The sequence below is a fragment of the Oreochromis niloticus genome, linkage group LG7 (genome assembly GCF_001858045.2).
Source record: "Oreochromis niloticus isolate F11D_XX linkage group LG7, O_niloticus_UMD_NMBU, whole genome shotgun sequence".
NCBI lineage: Eukaryota > Metazoa > Chordata > Actinopteri > Cichliformes > Cichlidae > Oreochromis > Oreochromis niloticus.
In genome coordinates this window covers 5,785,986-5,802,372 of record NC_031972.2, presented here as the reverse complement: position 1 = coordinate 5,802,372, position 16,387 = coordinate 5,785,986, and the positions used below count along the sequence as shown (strand labels likewise).

The following is a 16,387-nucleotide window of genomic DNA, read 5'->3' as shown; positions in this document are numbered from 1 at the left end:
AGCCATGTACAATTGTATTTCAGGTCAGAGCAAACCTTAAAGAGGTCAGGTACAGGACCTGTTGGCAAGGTGGCTCATGGTCGGAGCAATCACAGCAGAGTCAAGTCCTTCCGTCTTCTTCCAAGTGTCAAGAGCCCAGTTAAGCAGGCCCCTCCCCCCTCTTCCTCCTCTGTTCCTGCTTCATCCGTCTGTTCCTCCACTCTTCCATCTATCCGTAGTCCACCTTCTAGTCTTCAGCTCTCCAGTGTTCCTAAAAGTGGGGAGCAGAATGACTCGCCCAGGACAGCTCTCATCAAGTAAGATCCACAAATTCATTTTTCACCTTCAAATGCCATCAGACTTGCCATACCTCCTGCAGTGAATAATTAAGAACTTTATTCCTCAGAGTCACAGAATATTAGATTCTTGAAAGTGTTAATTGTTGTGGGTGTTTAGTTGTACACAGCCTGAGAGCATAAAATTAATTTCATTAAAAGTCTAATTTGACATTGTCATTAAATCTCCTTCCACCCAGATTGAATTATTTATCCTCCAATGACCTCAAATAAATGTGCTGCATGCTAATGTGTTCTCTGAATGAGTCCCACATTACACAGATATGAAAAGCTGAAAACACTGTGAGGTTTATATCATATCCTCGTGACTTTTGTATAAACACCTATGTTTTCCTTAGTTAAAAGTGGCTTAGCCCGGTTTGAAACAACTTTTACAGTTATTATTTTGATTAATCCACACTGAATAATCTTAACACTAACAACTTAATTTGGGGAAAAAAATGTTAGTCTTCAGGCTTCGTTGTTTTCAGTCGTATGAATGTATTCAAAAAGATACAAAATAGCTAAAAAATGTACTACATTTAAAATTTGACAAAATGTTCCATAAATGGTTTCACTTACTGTGGATTTGCTAGATTGTAACTCTAATGAGTAAGTTGGGACAACCTTACTGCTAATTAACAGGCTGTAACCTGCCCAATAAACTCTTTTATGGGCTGATAACGGATATGGAATACGGCTGGAGACGAGCTTAAAATTAGTTTGGTAAGCAGAGCATACCACATCACATAACATATCAGGTTTCACAGTATCAAATGAGCTGCTTGTAATTCTGTAATAATGTGGTTGAAGGAAGCGTACTTATTTTACAGGCAGTCACAGCTGCCACAGAAACCAATTTCTTTTTCAGCTTTTGTTAAACAGAAAATTCCAAAGTTGACTGGAAGCCAGATTAATGTTAATTTCCATACACTGCCATCCTCTACACCCTCCAAGATTCCAAAGACAAAGCCAAGACACATTGAATGAATCTAAACAGTAACAAAATATTAGATCCCAGCTTACAGCATACAGATCTACACTTCTTAATTTACTATATAGTATAATTTAACTATCTTTCATAAATAATTAGTCTGACTGGCTCTTACACTGAATGTTTATGAAGTAATGTCTCCCAAACCCAGCTATATAATCAATATCAAGAGAGTCAAAGGTTTGAAGAAGTACAAAGCCATTTTTCTCCTATTTCTATACCTGCCATTCAGATACAATTTCAACTTGTGATACAAATTATGATAATCAATGTAGAGCAGCCACTTAAATATTTATGAATTTTAATAATATACAATTTTGAGGTGCTTCAAGGAGAAATTCAGACACAAGTGCCACAAGTAAATGTAATACTGCTATAAGAAAGTGAAAGAGAATATTGGCTCACTCCTGTTGCCCACCATTACACTGACAACACTAAGATGTAAAGATTATATTAACACTATATCTGAGAGCACAGTGGCCTTGAATATCATGATATTAGCATTTATTGAAGCTGTAACTCACTCAGCTACAGCTGTTACTGGATGACACAATCTAACACACATATGGAAAAGCTGTGCAGCACTTCTAAGACCCTGTATCCACATCTGCCTTATGATTGTTAGCGTGTTTATACTTTATAATATTATATTGTTGCAGTGAATATTGTATTTATACTTTTGGCTTTACACAGTATCGAGTGGACCCCACGAATTTGTTTAACACAGACTTTTTCAATGATATATGAAATCCATTAACCTTTCACTGTGTGTACTTTTCTAGAAACAGGTGGTATGTGGAAATGGCACCAGACTTACTCACCATACAAAAACATTCATTATTCATTTGCTCGGTTGAAGTGCAACTTTTTAATCTTTCATCCTATTAATATTTATGGGACAGGAGTGGTTAATAGTACACCACTGATGTTTCTTTGCTTGTCAAAATATTTTTACTGTCATGAATGTTTAATACTATAAAATGTCATATTTTAGCCACAGAAACACACAAACTCCTGGCTGCCATGTTCCACAAACCTACAGCTGGATTTCCCAGTGATCCTTATTAGTATGTACTGTTTCCTGCTGTAAACACCAATGTGTTTATGGTGGGTCTAATGGTTTTATAAGATGTGTGTATGTGAGTGACAGACTACGAGAAAGTGATGAGCCCCTCCTTCCCTCGTTGTGATGCATTGTTTTCCATAGTGTTTTACTATCAGGGTGGGGACACACAGCACTAAAATAGAACAGTACTTTCCTGTTGAGTTGGTTACACACAATGCGCGTTTTGTACATAGTGTCCCTCCCAATAATCTAATTAAAGGAATCCACAAAGTTAAATGACTTTTCTTTAACAAGTTAATTACCATTAGGAATTTTATATTAAGTGACCGCTTAGTGACAAATCAGGGAATGAGCAGTTGAAAGTGTGGGAAACAAGGCAATAGGATTGGTATGTGCAGGAAGATGAGCTAAGCTGTCCTGTATTCATTGCATCAGTGATGGACACTATCTGCCTGCCAGAGGCCCTGACACTCCCAGCCTGAAATTACTTTCCCCCTTTTCATAACTTCCATCATGCAGCTCACATCAGGGAATGATTTCTTTTTTCGTTTTTTTTAAGATATAACCAAACCAAAGATGTGAAGCTCATATTAAACTGGGCCAGAATTTCTGAGAATCAAAAGCTGAAGCTTCAGACTGCCCTAAACAGCTTCTGTATGTTGGTAAAAGCAGGCAGGCACACAAAAACAAAGAAGCCCCGCCCACCTTCTGATTAAATCTAATTGGCTGACCCTCATCAAAGAAGAAGAAAATAGGTTTAAAAGGTATGTGAAGGGGGCTAAAACCAAGGATGACTTAAAAGCCCCTCTAAGATAAATAACAATCATTTCAGACTTTGAAAAACATTAGATAAAAGAAGGGACTATATTATCTATTTTGATGCCATATTGTGAAATACAACATTAAATACCGCACACTGCAACCTATAAAAAGTATAAATAATTTGTTTTGATTGGGGGGGGGGTTGTGCTTTGCTAGCTGTATTGCCTTAGAAATATCATTTTTGCTGTTATTTTCTTTAAAAAAGAAAAGGCTTTATAACATTTTGTTCCATTCATAGTCACCAGAACCATAATAAGCTTGAACCATAATAAGAGCCATGATGGTAATGGATTGTCATGAAATTTGATGAATGTTTCATTCAGAATGACTTTGTAATTTTTTTGTGGTGATCTCTTGACTCTTCACACCATCATCAGCACAAAATTGAAAATTACAGTTATGACACTAATTGATAAATTGACCATAGTTAGCAAATGATAGCATGCTAGTCCTTTAAATCAGGGGTCCTCGAAATTTTGATGACTGCATACAAATTTACCCTGATGTCATGGCTGCAAAATGAGTGCACACATAAAACACATGTTCTCAGTGTTCATAATCTGTTTGCTGATAGGATGATTGTTTACAGTATTGGTCATTAGTCATTAGTTGTGTACTGATTGTACCTTCTTTTAAACAGTTGCCTTTTTTCTTTGTCCCAGCAGTATTTGTTAATGTTAGGAAGCTTTAATCACAGCGACACAATTGCTAGAGCTCAAAACTTGAAGCTGAAGAAAAAGGACTGGAATTCCTTTTGGGGGGTTTTGGAGGGGGTTAAGTTAAATTTGTTTACGCGATGCCTTGCCAGGACACAGATATTTTCTGTTTTAGAAATTGCTTTGAATTCAGCTTTGGTCTGTACTTAACACTCTTCTGAAAACCACTGGATCTTGGCCTGCTCACAGAACTTCCCATCCTCCTGTCTCTCCATCCATCTTCTCTTTTCTGTCATGTGATCATGTGAGAAACACAAGATAGACAAGCTAGGAGACAAGAAAACATGTTTTTCTCTCAAGTGTCATAAAACCAATTATTACTGACACGGTGCCAAGTAACTAGTTCAACCAGTATTTTGTCTGCAGTAGAGACAGACACACAAACACTCTTCTTTGTGCTTGAAGCACACATTTGCAATTAGGTACAGTGTGTTCTATAGTGTATATTGTTTATTATGAATATTGTTTTTATTGTAAATTTTCAAGGTAGTTTTTTTGTTTTGTTTTTTTCCTTAGAACAAACATATGTGAGCTGACATTTACTAAGAAACACACATTGTGTCCCTCGGCCATCTCTTCACAGAAACTGGGTGTGTTCGTTTCTTTAATTAAATCTAACTGCAGCCAGGTTCACTTTTCAAAGTCTGGTAAAGGATTTCTTTTTAATCTCTTTTCTTTTGCATTATAATAACACGGATATCGTTGTATTCATGACAAATAATGGCATGTATTTTGATTTCAGCTTCACTGAATAGTTCACTAAGAAGTGCTGGCTTTATATCAAGGCTACAGATGTCTTATAAATCTACTGAAGTGTGTATCTCTGTAGGCAACAATACAGAGTCACACAGTAAAGCGGTCCTCATGTGTTGAAGGCAGTAATAAAAGTTCACACACATTATTGCAGCAGAACATATGTGACACTGCAGCGTGGCAGAAGTGTACAAGCCAACAATTAGTGTGTGTGTGTGTGAGGGGGTTGAAGTTTGTCATCTGATCCTCATCTAGGATGTATGTGCAGCAGCGTAGTAGTAAAATGTGTTATATACACGTTTTACATATATGTGTAGTCTAATGCATGTGTATGAGGGGCCGTACAAGCCAAAATTCATTCTTTCACTCTCACACACATACATTCTTCTTTCACACACATATATTTTCACTCTCACACACATATTTCACTCTCACACACATACATTCTTCTTTCACACACATACATTTTCACTCTCACACACATACATTCTTCTTTCACACACATATATTTTCACTCTCACACACATACATTTTCACTCTCACACACATACATTCTTCTTTCACACACATACATTTTCACTCTCACACACATACATTCTTCTTTCACACACACATATATATTTTCACTCTCACACACATACATTTTCATTTATGCATTCCTACATTTTGCTCTCATTTACATGCATTCAGTATCCATTTAATCTCACAAATAATATATGTATTATTATTATAAACCAGCCAATCACAGACTTGGATGCAAAAATATCTGATTGGCTGTTCTGGTCTCCAATCGGCTCGAAATGACGAAATGCAATATCCCAGAATCCATTTCGTCCAAAACTCAAACGAGGCAGTGGCAGAGAAGCACAGAGTGGCGGAGTTTGAAATATTACTCTTTCTGGGTTACTGTGGCGTTATTTTTGTGCCACTATTCTGAGCGCACGTAAAAAAAAAGTTGAGCCCGTCCCATCTCGATCAAGTGACGAGGACAACGATGTCACCGTTTCAGGAGATGATAAAATATTTCTTAACACCCCGATAGCTTGCTGAAGAACTCGAGTTTCTTCTCCCCCCTCCATGCTGTCAGACACTTGAAAGTGACCCGCGCGTGCTTCTCAGCCAATCACAGCGGTACAGACACCCAGCCTTCCGTTTCCATTAAACTCCTTCCGTTTCCACTATACTCTTTCATTCACATACATTATTCTCTTGCATACATATATTTTCTTCTGACATGTATGCATTCTCTGCTTACATACATATATTATTTGTGAGATTAAATGCATACTGAATGCATGTAAATGAGAGCAAAATGTAGGAATGCATAAATGAAAATGTATGTATGTGAGAGTGAAAATATATGTATGTGAAAGAAGAATGTATGTGTGTGAGAGTGAAAGAATGAATTTTGGCTTGTACGGCCCCTCATACATGTGTGCCTTTGAGTCGTTTATGCTACATATAATGAAATGCGCTGTAAAAGGAAAACAAAAACCTTTATGTGCATGAAAAAGTGGAGCGCTTGCATGGATGTACTAGATTTACACGCACACCACCTTTACCATTGTTAAGATGCAGGTGTAGCAGTGTTATGTAACAGCGTAGTCAGGATACAGGATGAATGAGTGGTCAAACACAAGAAAGAAAGGGACAGTGGGAGCATTACTGCAGTGTGTGGGACTTTGGCCAATCACGTGAGACCTTCCTCTGAACACTACCAGTAAAGTATGGATTCAGTCACTGGATAGTTTATTACTTTATAGGATAAGGTATTGAGCACATTTAGGCTTTTTATTATATGTTAAAGCCTTTTTTACTCTGTGTAGTCACAATCTTAAAACATGTAACAACAAAAATCCCAGAAATGATAAATTGATGACAGTACATTCACTAAAGTTCATATAAGATCTAGTGTGAAGTGTACCGTAGTTTTCGGGTCATAAGCCGCTACTTTTTTCCCACACTGTGAACACTGCGGCTTATACTGATGTGCGGCTAATGCATTTTTTTTTTTTTCATGCGGCCAAAACATTTTGCCTGGTAACAGTAGACCAATCAAAATGATAAGTAGTATATATGGTGTATATTTTTATCGGTTGTTAAGAGATGTTGTAATGTTGTTTGTGCACTGTTCCGTAAAAAAACCATAAGCAACGTAATTTGTGTGTTACCGATACGTACGTATACTTAAAGGTAGCCGTGTTACAGGCGCTGTTCGAGGAAAAAAAGCATTTGCAGTATGTATTTTTGTATGTTACCATAACGTTTATGTTACCTTACGGATTAAATTAAACGTTAAAAATCCTCACGTGTAATATTTCTGTGTAAATATCTCATATTACAAGTGGAACGCATACGGCTTAAAATCCGGTGCGGCCTGTACAAGTACAAAATTGATTTTCTTTCTACAATTAGAGCATGCGGCTTTTAATCAGGTGCGCTCTGTAGTCCGGGATTTACGGTATTTATGGTTAGCTTTTTATGTTTAGTGCCGATTGTTCTCGGTGCTCATGACATACTGTTTGACTGAGTCTTATATAAAAGCTCCTTCTGTTAGCAAGAATATTAAAGTTTATACTAAATTAATATGTTCACACTATAAAGACGATGCACAGCCATACCAGCTACAGCACTGAAAATGTGTGCTAATGTAAGCAGTGGAAGTCTGCTAAAGCTTTTCAGCTAAGCTGCAGTTTTACTTTTAATTTTACTTACCTATGTGCTGCTTTGTCATTCAGTTTACTACTAAAAAAACTGCCAGTGAAACAAGCTAACAGTTGGCTAACCTTTTTTTTTTTTTTTTTTTTTCAGTAATAACCATCACCACTCACTAGTTTGTTTTTGTGTTTTTGTTTTTAATAATAGATAAATAAAGAAATAGAAATTCACAACAAACAAGACCTGAATTTGATAAAAAAAAAAAAAAAATTTATAGTAAAAACCACTATTACAGTATAATATCAGCATCTTTCCTTTTTGTCTGTTATCCTTTCCTTGTAGCATATTTTTGTATTTTCATTTGTATATAATTATATCTCTCTCACTGCCTCTGGCAGTTTAAAAATATTAAAAGACTGTAGTATTTAGTACATGCTGTTCCTAAACCCAGTTATGTGATGTGACAGCCAAAAGCAATGTGCCTCTAAAAAGTTTCAAGTCTGGTCTCAACTTGCCGGTCGCTCCTGTGACATCTCGCTAATCCTCTCATGCTCAGCTGTTGTTAAACATGACAGGTTCAATTGATCATGACAGGCTATACTTCGTCATCATTACTGCTGTTTTCCATGTTTTTATTTATTCATTCATTCATTCAGTTTTCACCTAAGTGCTGTTCCCTTGATACAGTACACCACTATAGTCTTAATCATTCATGACATCATTCCAGATTTCCCAGCGATGCCCGGCTGTCGTTTTGTGTGTTTAAACTGGCCTCAACTACTGCAAAGATATGAGCTTATGCACCTGGCTGTACCCGTGTGAATTTTAAGGTCACACATGCATAAAAACATAGCAAAACAAAGAAAAAAACAGCAGGAGTTGCACTGATATCCCACGCAGTGATTATGGCTTGATCATACATACCTTATATAACACCCACTCTACTTGGCACGTCATCCCTGAAGCCTGGGAGGCTTCAACAACAAAGTAAAAGGTGATTTTTGGCTATTTTGGAACTGACGAATGTGGGCGTACTGTTACTTCTACTATTACCACTTCTATTTATGATTTCATTAGAGTCAATTTTCCATGTTGACAGTATTTTAAGGGCTAACCTTTGCACTGTCGGGGGTCAGCCTCAAGGCAGCAGGACAGCTTACTGTAAATAAATGGCACCACTGGCCCACACCGTGCTATATATCTAGAAAAGCAAACAAAAGCTAACAGGTACAAATGTAAAAGTGAGTGAACCATGAATGGACCACACCTCACTGTTTTTGTAAGGGTTGAATGAAAAGGATACCCCCCCTCCCCGAAATGGAAGTAATAAATTGGATTGAACGTAAATTTCTCCGTTAGGTACGCACTTGTCGTCTGGTTTAACAAAGAAAACTGTCATTTTGTTACTGAAAAATGGAAAAGGCAGCAATGTTGAGATTTCAACCAGAAATATGTCAGGTTGTTGTTTATCTGTAAGCGTAATGAAAGGCTTTGGTTTGAATGATAGTTACAGCAATGAATGGAACAGGTTAAAGTCGCTGACTGTCACACTAGGACCTTTGTGATTGCCAGTAAAAGAAAACAGAGCCTGGATAAAAGAGCTGTGCAATCTGTAATTCCTCTGGTACACAGCCAATGGGGGTATTTTGTGCAAAGATATTAATTCAAGATTTTAGAAGGCTTTATGTCAGAGACTTTCTGATCGAATCACCAGATTTAAGAACCTGGTGACCTAGCAAAGACCTTCATTTATCTGATAATTTCCCGGGAAAAGAACAATGGGCAACATGATATAATCAACAGGCATATATATCTGATACTTGTTTAAGTTTTAGGTGTTTAAAGATATTTGTGGTACACAGTTTGAAGCTGGAAAAATGAGCATAATGTGTAACTGCAGTAATATTCCTGAAAATTCCTCCCACTATGTATAAAATCAGTCCAAGCGTAAGAATTAAAGGATATCTGGATTAGTTTATCACTTGATGATATTTCTCAATACGTTTTTTTTTTTTCATTTTAAAGTGAAATAAAACTAATATTAAAAAAAATAGTGTTTGGGGAAAATGAGGTGGTCTATGCTTACCCTGATCGGCATCTTACTTGTTTTAAATAAACTGTCATGCTCGAGTTCTTTAGTAACTTCCCAGAGCTTCCTATTACCCGTAGCCTAGATTGTATCTGATGTCTGCTATCTTGAGTATAAACACCTGCTGAGGACAGGATGAGGGAGACGGGGCTGTAAAGGTTGTTGATGTATGACTGAGGTCTTTGTTTCTGCTTGTCAAATGCAGAATTTGCCACTGACGTGTTAAGATGGAGTACTGTATGTTGGTTAATAAAGAAGAGAGGCCACACAGGAAATCTCTGACAAAACATCACAAAGATACAGCCATAGTGAGTTTTCTTGAGACTTGAGCATTGTCAAGTAAGAGTCAGATATTCTGTTTGTAAACCCCCCCAGTACAACTGCCCTGCTCCTCTTTATCCCCTTGCTTGCATTTATCACAGGTGTGTGATTTCAGTCCCGTCCTTGCACTATTTTTTTCCTTCAGATGGTGAAGATGTGAGGAATTTCTCTTTAAAAATAATTTTTAAACCACCAGCTTCCTCTGTGCTGTGCGAAAATGTTGTCATGCTAACATGCCACTTCAAACCATGAATACTACCCGTTAAACATCAGAATTTTGCAGTTGATGTTTAGTGAGTGTAGATGCGCAGACCCAGTGCGCCATCTGTAAAAAAAAAAAAAATATATTTGTAGACCTGTTTAAACATTTCTGCTCTTGCTAGTCAGTGCCAAAAATACTATTTGAATAAAGTTAAACAACTTTATTCTACTAATATAGAACAGCAGTTACCTGTTAGTTCAGATATGTTATAATGCCACCTGATTGATTTTTCTATGTAATAGGAAGTTTGGGGGTTTTATTTTTTAAGAAGGTGAAGATTAAGATAAATGGCATCTGTGCAAATCCAACATGGTTCTGCAACACTTTAATGTAGAAAATGAGCTGTTGTATGTGGACTGTGTCAGTGTAAAGTTGGCATATAATCATTTGGTGGATGTAATGCATAACCACATTCTGCACAGGCATCTGAAGGCTGCTGTTCTAGCACTACTACTGTTAGCCACAGTCAACAAACTAGTACAATGTTGCGTGTGTGCAGGTTAAAGACAAACAGTCTAGGAACAGTAATATTAACTCAACTTAAATTTAATGTGCTTGTACCTGGAGACTCGTAAGTGCAACAGTGCCCAGCTGTATTTCCACAGTGGTTCTCCAAGTGTATCACTGGTGTCACTTGTCATGGATGCATCATGTACTAAGAAGTTAGGTAAAGCAGAAAGCAAAGAGTACCTGAGCCCAGCTTGTGGGTCTTGCTGAGTCACAGCAAAGGAAATATTTTTACTGTTGCAGCACTGTACCATAGTCTCTCTCTCTCTCTCTCTGTGTGTGTGTGTGTCTCTCTCTCTCTCTGTCTCTCTCTCTCTCCCTCCTGTTTCCTTTATGTCTCCTTACAGTGTAATTGAATTTAAATTATGCATGGTGTATGTCTGCTAGAGGAGAGTGAGAATAGCAACAGAGTAAAAATGACTTTTCTTTTCATGCCTGTATGTGCCATCCATATCTGTGCTTGTATACATTACTATATATTCATCAATAATGTTTATTTTGTAACTTTCCCCCGATTACATTTGTGCACACAGCCTCTAAGAACTAGAAGCAACCTGAGCTCAGTTTAGCTGACTGATGTTACCCAGCTCATTATTCCCCATTACTGCGCCACACACACAATAGGCTTTACATGATTTATTGTATGAGTGTCTGTGTGAGACAGAGCTTGACATTAGTATGTCACAACCATCTTAGTGTATTTTTTTTTTTTTTTTTTTTTTTTAAATTCCATTTCTCTGTAGTGTGGTCCCAACCTGATACCCACTCTAAATGTTTTAGTAGTGCCATTGAAGCTCCTCATGAGTGCAAACTACATTAACGCAGCAGTTTTTGTTTGACACGACAATGAAATATGTTAAAATATGTCAGTGACAAACAGTCTGACAGTTACAGACTGTCAGACTGTAACATGTCAAGAGAGCTCATTGTGCTCACTTTTTGTTAGATATGTTTGGATAAATGTATTCCTGATAGAGCTGATGCTTTAACCTCTCGTTCCTTTAACAGAACAAATCAATGTGTCCCTTGTGTATTGATTTAGGGGTCAGAACAATACAGCTCAAATGAAAACCCTGTGACGGGCCCCTATGAAAGCTGTGCATAAATGATTTGCCTACAAATCTCAGTGAGCTGAAGCAGTGTTGTAAAAAGTGGGCCAAAATTCCTCCACAACCGATGCAAGAGACTGATAAGAGCATCGAGAAAAGGCTAACTTTTTTGTGCTAAAAGGGGTTTTATGGGCTACTCAGTCATATGGTATACTTATGTTTGTTTCACACATTGCTCATACATTTTAGCTTATTTTTTGTTAAACCCTGTATAATACATGTTAATGTTGTAATGTGTTGTTGTTGTTCATCCAAGGTTGTTTTAACCATTTTAAGACTTTTTAAGGATTTGATCATTTTTATGTCACACATTAGAGTTGAGTGAGGGTGTACTTTCTTTTTACTGTGGCTGTGCTTTTAGGCAAGAAAACGTTCTCTATACTTTTTATACTATTTTTATACTATTTTACTTACTTAAATATTCTCTATGCACCTTGTGAATTGAACCATGCATGCAACAATGTCAGATTACAGGCAATTTGGGGTTGTTGGTTGTTGTTTTTTTTGTTTTTTTACATTTAAGTGGTCTGGGGGTAACTTGAGTGTGGTCAGTGCAGTGGCAGGAACGAGCAAACTGAATGGTGACTGAATGTGGGTTGTTGCATGGAGAAAGGGTTTTCACAAGTCTAGGTTTCCACCTTGAATGAAGAGAGCACACCCATATGCACAGGCATGTATACTGTCCAGCTGCACACATCACAAAATAGTCATGCAAGTCCAGATCCAGCAATTGTTCAACAGTGTTTTTCTTGTTTAATAGTGTTTGTGCGTGGGTGGCAGGGGGTGCATTATTCTCCAAATGGTCGTTTCTTGTTTTTGTTTGAGCCATATGTTTTCATTTCTTGTGCCATTCAGCTGTCTCTGGAGGGGGGGAGTATCTGTTAATCCTGGAGGCACCTTAGTTTCCCCATAGGCTTTCTTTGCCTATATAAAGTGATTATTTGAGTTCATTTAAAGGCTGAGCACTGAATACTGTGGGGCCCACCTTGCTGGTTGCTCCATGGGGTTGTGCTGCTTAGTGAAACATTTAAATGGTTATAAAGACCACCTTGGCCATATGCTTGTATAGTATGGGACCAGGTCAAGGAGCACCATTACCATAGTGTCAATTCTTTCACTGAATGACCTCTACAGGCTTGTATAGTAAGACGGCCAGGCTGAGGGCTGGTCACAGTGAATGGCTGTTTTGCATCAGGTTGGGTCTGTCTCCAACCACATGCAGCTAAAGCCACCATAGCTAACCTGCTCAGTCTAATCACTTCTCACACACTGACAGAAACACACAATCAAGCCAAACAGCACTGAGTCAATCAAACACAGAGTTGAGAAAAGGCATATTCACACAGACAAACTTGCATATCTCTTCCAGCCACAAGTCCTCCTTCACATCATCACAGCACAGTCAGACATTTTAATCCAAGAAACTCAATTGCTGTTTATTTCATGTGGAGTTGATGCAGGCTGGGTTATTATTGGTTGGCAAAGGGGAGTAAAACGGCCTTGACGGTAAAGACGGGGTCTCACTGTGCACAGTGAAGCATAGCTAGAATTTTAGATAATACTTTGTGTCACAGGCAATACGTCTTTTTTTTATTTTGTTCAAAGGCTGTGTGTATGAAGTGTTTTTGTGTCAAATATTTAAAGTCCTTAGAAACAGAAACAATAAAAAAAATAAAGGAAGGACAGATGGTATCTGAAATATTCAGAGCGCTGTTCTGTTTTGATCCAAACACGCTTTGTATGCATAACCTCTTTCAGGATGTTTGTACAATATTTGATTCCACGATGCTGGTTTTCGCCTGATGGATTCTTAGATAAGCTGCTGGGTGGGGACAAAATTGTTTGTGGTTTATTTGGACCCAAGAACATTTTCAGCGTCTGTTGGCTTTGGCAGATGAGCTAAATGTCATTTGAGCTCCAGAGAGTGATCTTCTGTGGTGCAATTTAAGAGGAGCTGTGGTATAGATGGGATGGGATCATTTCAAATAAATGCAGGAAACCATAATTAATAACTGAATAAACCCACAGAATTGGTTTTGATATCCAGCAAATAAAATGAAGTCGTTTTGCTTATGTTAGTTCACTAAATGAACCAAACTAAATATGTGAAGTCGATCGGGTTAAACAAACTGCTGCATGTGGGTGTAGCAGTCAGATCCCAGAACATAATTATAACTCACCAGTGTTGTTTGTGTCTGCTGGCATGTCACTTATTTGTCTGGAAGCTTAGGTATTAAAAAGCTGTTCCCAGGAGATGAAACCTGTCCTACAGTAAATGTTTAAAATGGAAAACTGCTTTGATTGAAAATCACGTTATTGGATTCTGCTTATATGATAAAGCTTAAGATCTCTTGCAGTGTGTAGGTTTTGTAGACACGCATGTGATGAAGCAACATGTAGGCATTCTGCCAAAATAAGCTTATGAAGTCTTCTGGCTGTGTGTTTGTATTCTCATGATGCTAACTAATGCTAAAGCTAGAGAACCAACCCAAGTTATGATATAAGAATAATGTAACAAAGCAAACATTTCTTCTTGTATATTAAAAAGTAGACATCCCATTTTCATTGTCATTATTGGTTGCTCACCTCTGGAAACACAGCTCACCGCTGTGTCACATCTTTATTATGTTCTCTTTGAACATTTAGCACAGAAATGATTGGACACATTAGATGAATGTCGGGTAAACGTTATCTTATTTACCAGTATTCTATGATGCCAGTGTTTGGCTGATCCCTACTATTTATTGCAGCGTGACAAATTCAGTATCTTTACACATTGAACGTACTTGACATTTAAATGTGTATGATTTAAATGTTAGTAGAGAGATGTCTGGCTCAAAAAATGCAGCACTTCTGTATCACAGTGCCATCAAGCCCTTGGAGCTGTTTGCTTTCTTTCTTACTTTCTTTCTTTCTTTCTTTCTTTCTTTCTTTCTTTCTTTCTTTTTGTTCAGTTAACTTGCTAGGATTTGTAATTTAATGTTATCTCCACTTTTGTTTATTTTCCCCTAAAGTTGAATATTTATTCACATTTATTTCTGTCTTCTTTCAGGGAGTTGTCATCCAGACAGCAGAACAGCTTCCCGTTCAGGAAGGCCAAAGAGTCGAAGCTGATCTGACACTGAAGGAAGAAGAAAAGATGTGATGGAACGAGGGAAGAATACAATGCTTAAACCATACTATGTAGTTTGGTTTGGGATCTAGAATAGTTGGTAAAGGATGTGTGATTAGAAAGTTGCACCTCAAACACACCCAGATCATCTGAGGTCAATCTGATTTTATAGTTTGTGCTGAGCTGTATAGCCAATCTCAGATCAGCCGCAGTGTGAAACCTGCTAACTGTTTTATGTAGTTTGATTGTGTATCCTGAATTTTATTGTGTGCTTATTTTCTGTCTACTGGTGCAGTTTATTTCTTCTAGAATCATAAATGCTTAACATTGACATTTTATTCTCTTTAGCAGCTGACACTAATAAATTATGATATTGTTTTTAAAAGTGACACGTTATTTATTTAGGAGCATGCCCAAACTGCACTCTGCTTTGGTCGTGCCAGTTTTTCATCAGACTATCAAAACCACCGTCTTACTATGTAATTATTTTGAACCAGCATTGGAACTCTTATCAGTCACACCCAGAAAGTATCACCAGTGCTCAGTCTTTGATGTTTGTGTTCACTGCATTTAAATTGAGTGGAAAAAGCTTTGGAAATTGGGTCAGTTTGATTGGTTATTGGTGCAGTTGTGCTCCAGGATAAAAGCGGTGGCTTCTGGTTAAAATGCTGAAAATGACCACATTCTACGGACGAGGACTGTCTTGTAAACATAAACTGTCATTCCTCCCCCAGACTCAAAAATAGCAGGGACAGAAAGAGCAGAATGTTTTTGTAGCACTGCAATAAATATCAATAAGTTCAGGGTGTGCAGTGTGTGCTTTCGATACTGGAGACTGTGGTTTACATTCAATATGACAAAGCTCAATATTAGCATCATTTAATCAGACCTTAAAGTACAGAACTGTGGAAAGCAAGAAAACACAAGAGCTTTGGTTTGGATTTCAATGATTGTGAGTCCCTCGTGTGATGTTAGTTTTAACCAGGAAGCTTGTGTGTAAATCTGACCCCTCTTGGTGCTACTTTACGTTAGTATGTAACTCTCTGCATTCCAGCCACTGAAGACAGCAGTCAAAGCTGAGCACTGGAAATATTTTGAAGCTTATGGTTTAACACCGTTAATGGTTTACGTCGCCTTCTAGTAGAAGAACGTTTGACTGACATGGAATGACTGAAATAGAGTTTTGGGAATGATCTACCCTCGGTTAGCAGCTGGTTGTACTAAAGCTAAGCTGGCGGCTTCTGGCTGCATTGTTAGGTAGCATGATCTTAACATTTGAAACGTGGCAACATTTCAGGCCAGTATGTGTATATAATCTGATATACAAACAACTGTCAGTGCGCCCCAGGGTGGCTGTAGCTACAACGTAGCTTGCCATCACCAGTGTGTGAATGTGTGTGTGAATGGGTGAATGACTGGATATGTAAAGCGCTTTGGGGTCCTTAGGGACCAGAAAGGCGCTATATAAATACAGGCCATTTACCATTTACCATTTATCTCACCTCCCACAGTTCAAAGTAGAATAATGCAGGTTTATGTGGGTTACAAAAGCAGATGGAAGTCAGCTTGTTAAATGTCACAGATGTGTCTGGAATAGTTGATATTTTTGAAAATGTCTTTTAAAAGGGTTTCCTAATAAGTAACTTTACACATTTTCACATCTA

The 16,387-nt window shown here is 37.7% G+C and overlaps 1 protein-coding gene across 1 annotated transcript in view; it reads left to right on the top strand.

Moving 5' to 3' along the window:
- si:ch211-266k8.4 (TBC1 domain family member 10B) overlaps nucleotides 1-16,019 on the top strand; it is a 62,039-nt gene extending 46,020 nt beyond the window's left edge. Inside the window, exons 14-15 of the mRNA XM_005449358.4 lie at nucleotides 24-296; nucleotides 14,664-16,019. Of these exons, the coding sequence (XP_005449415.1) occupies nucleotides 24-296; nucleotides 14,664-14,730 (340 nt within the window). The 3' untranslated portion in view covers nucleotides 14,731-16,019. The remainder of the gene's footprint in view (nucleotides 1-23; nucleotides 297-14,663) is intronic.
- The last annotated feature ends 368 nt before the right edge of the window (nucleotides 16,020-16,387 follow it).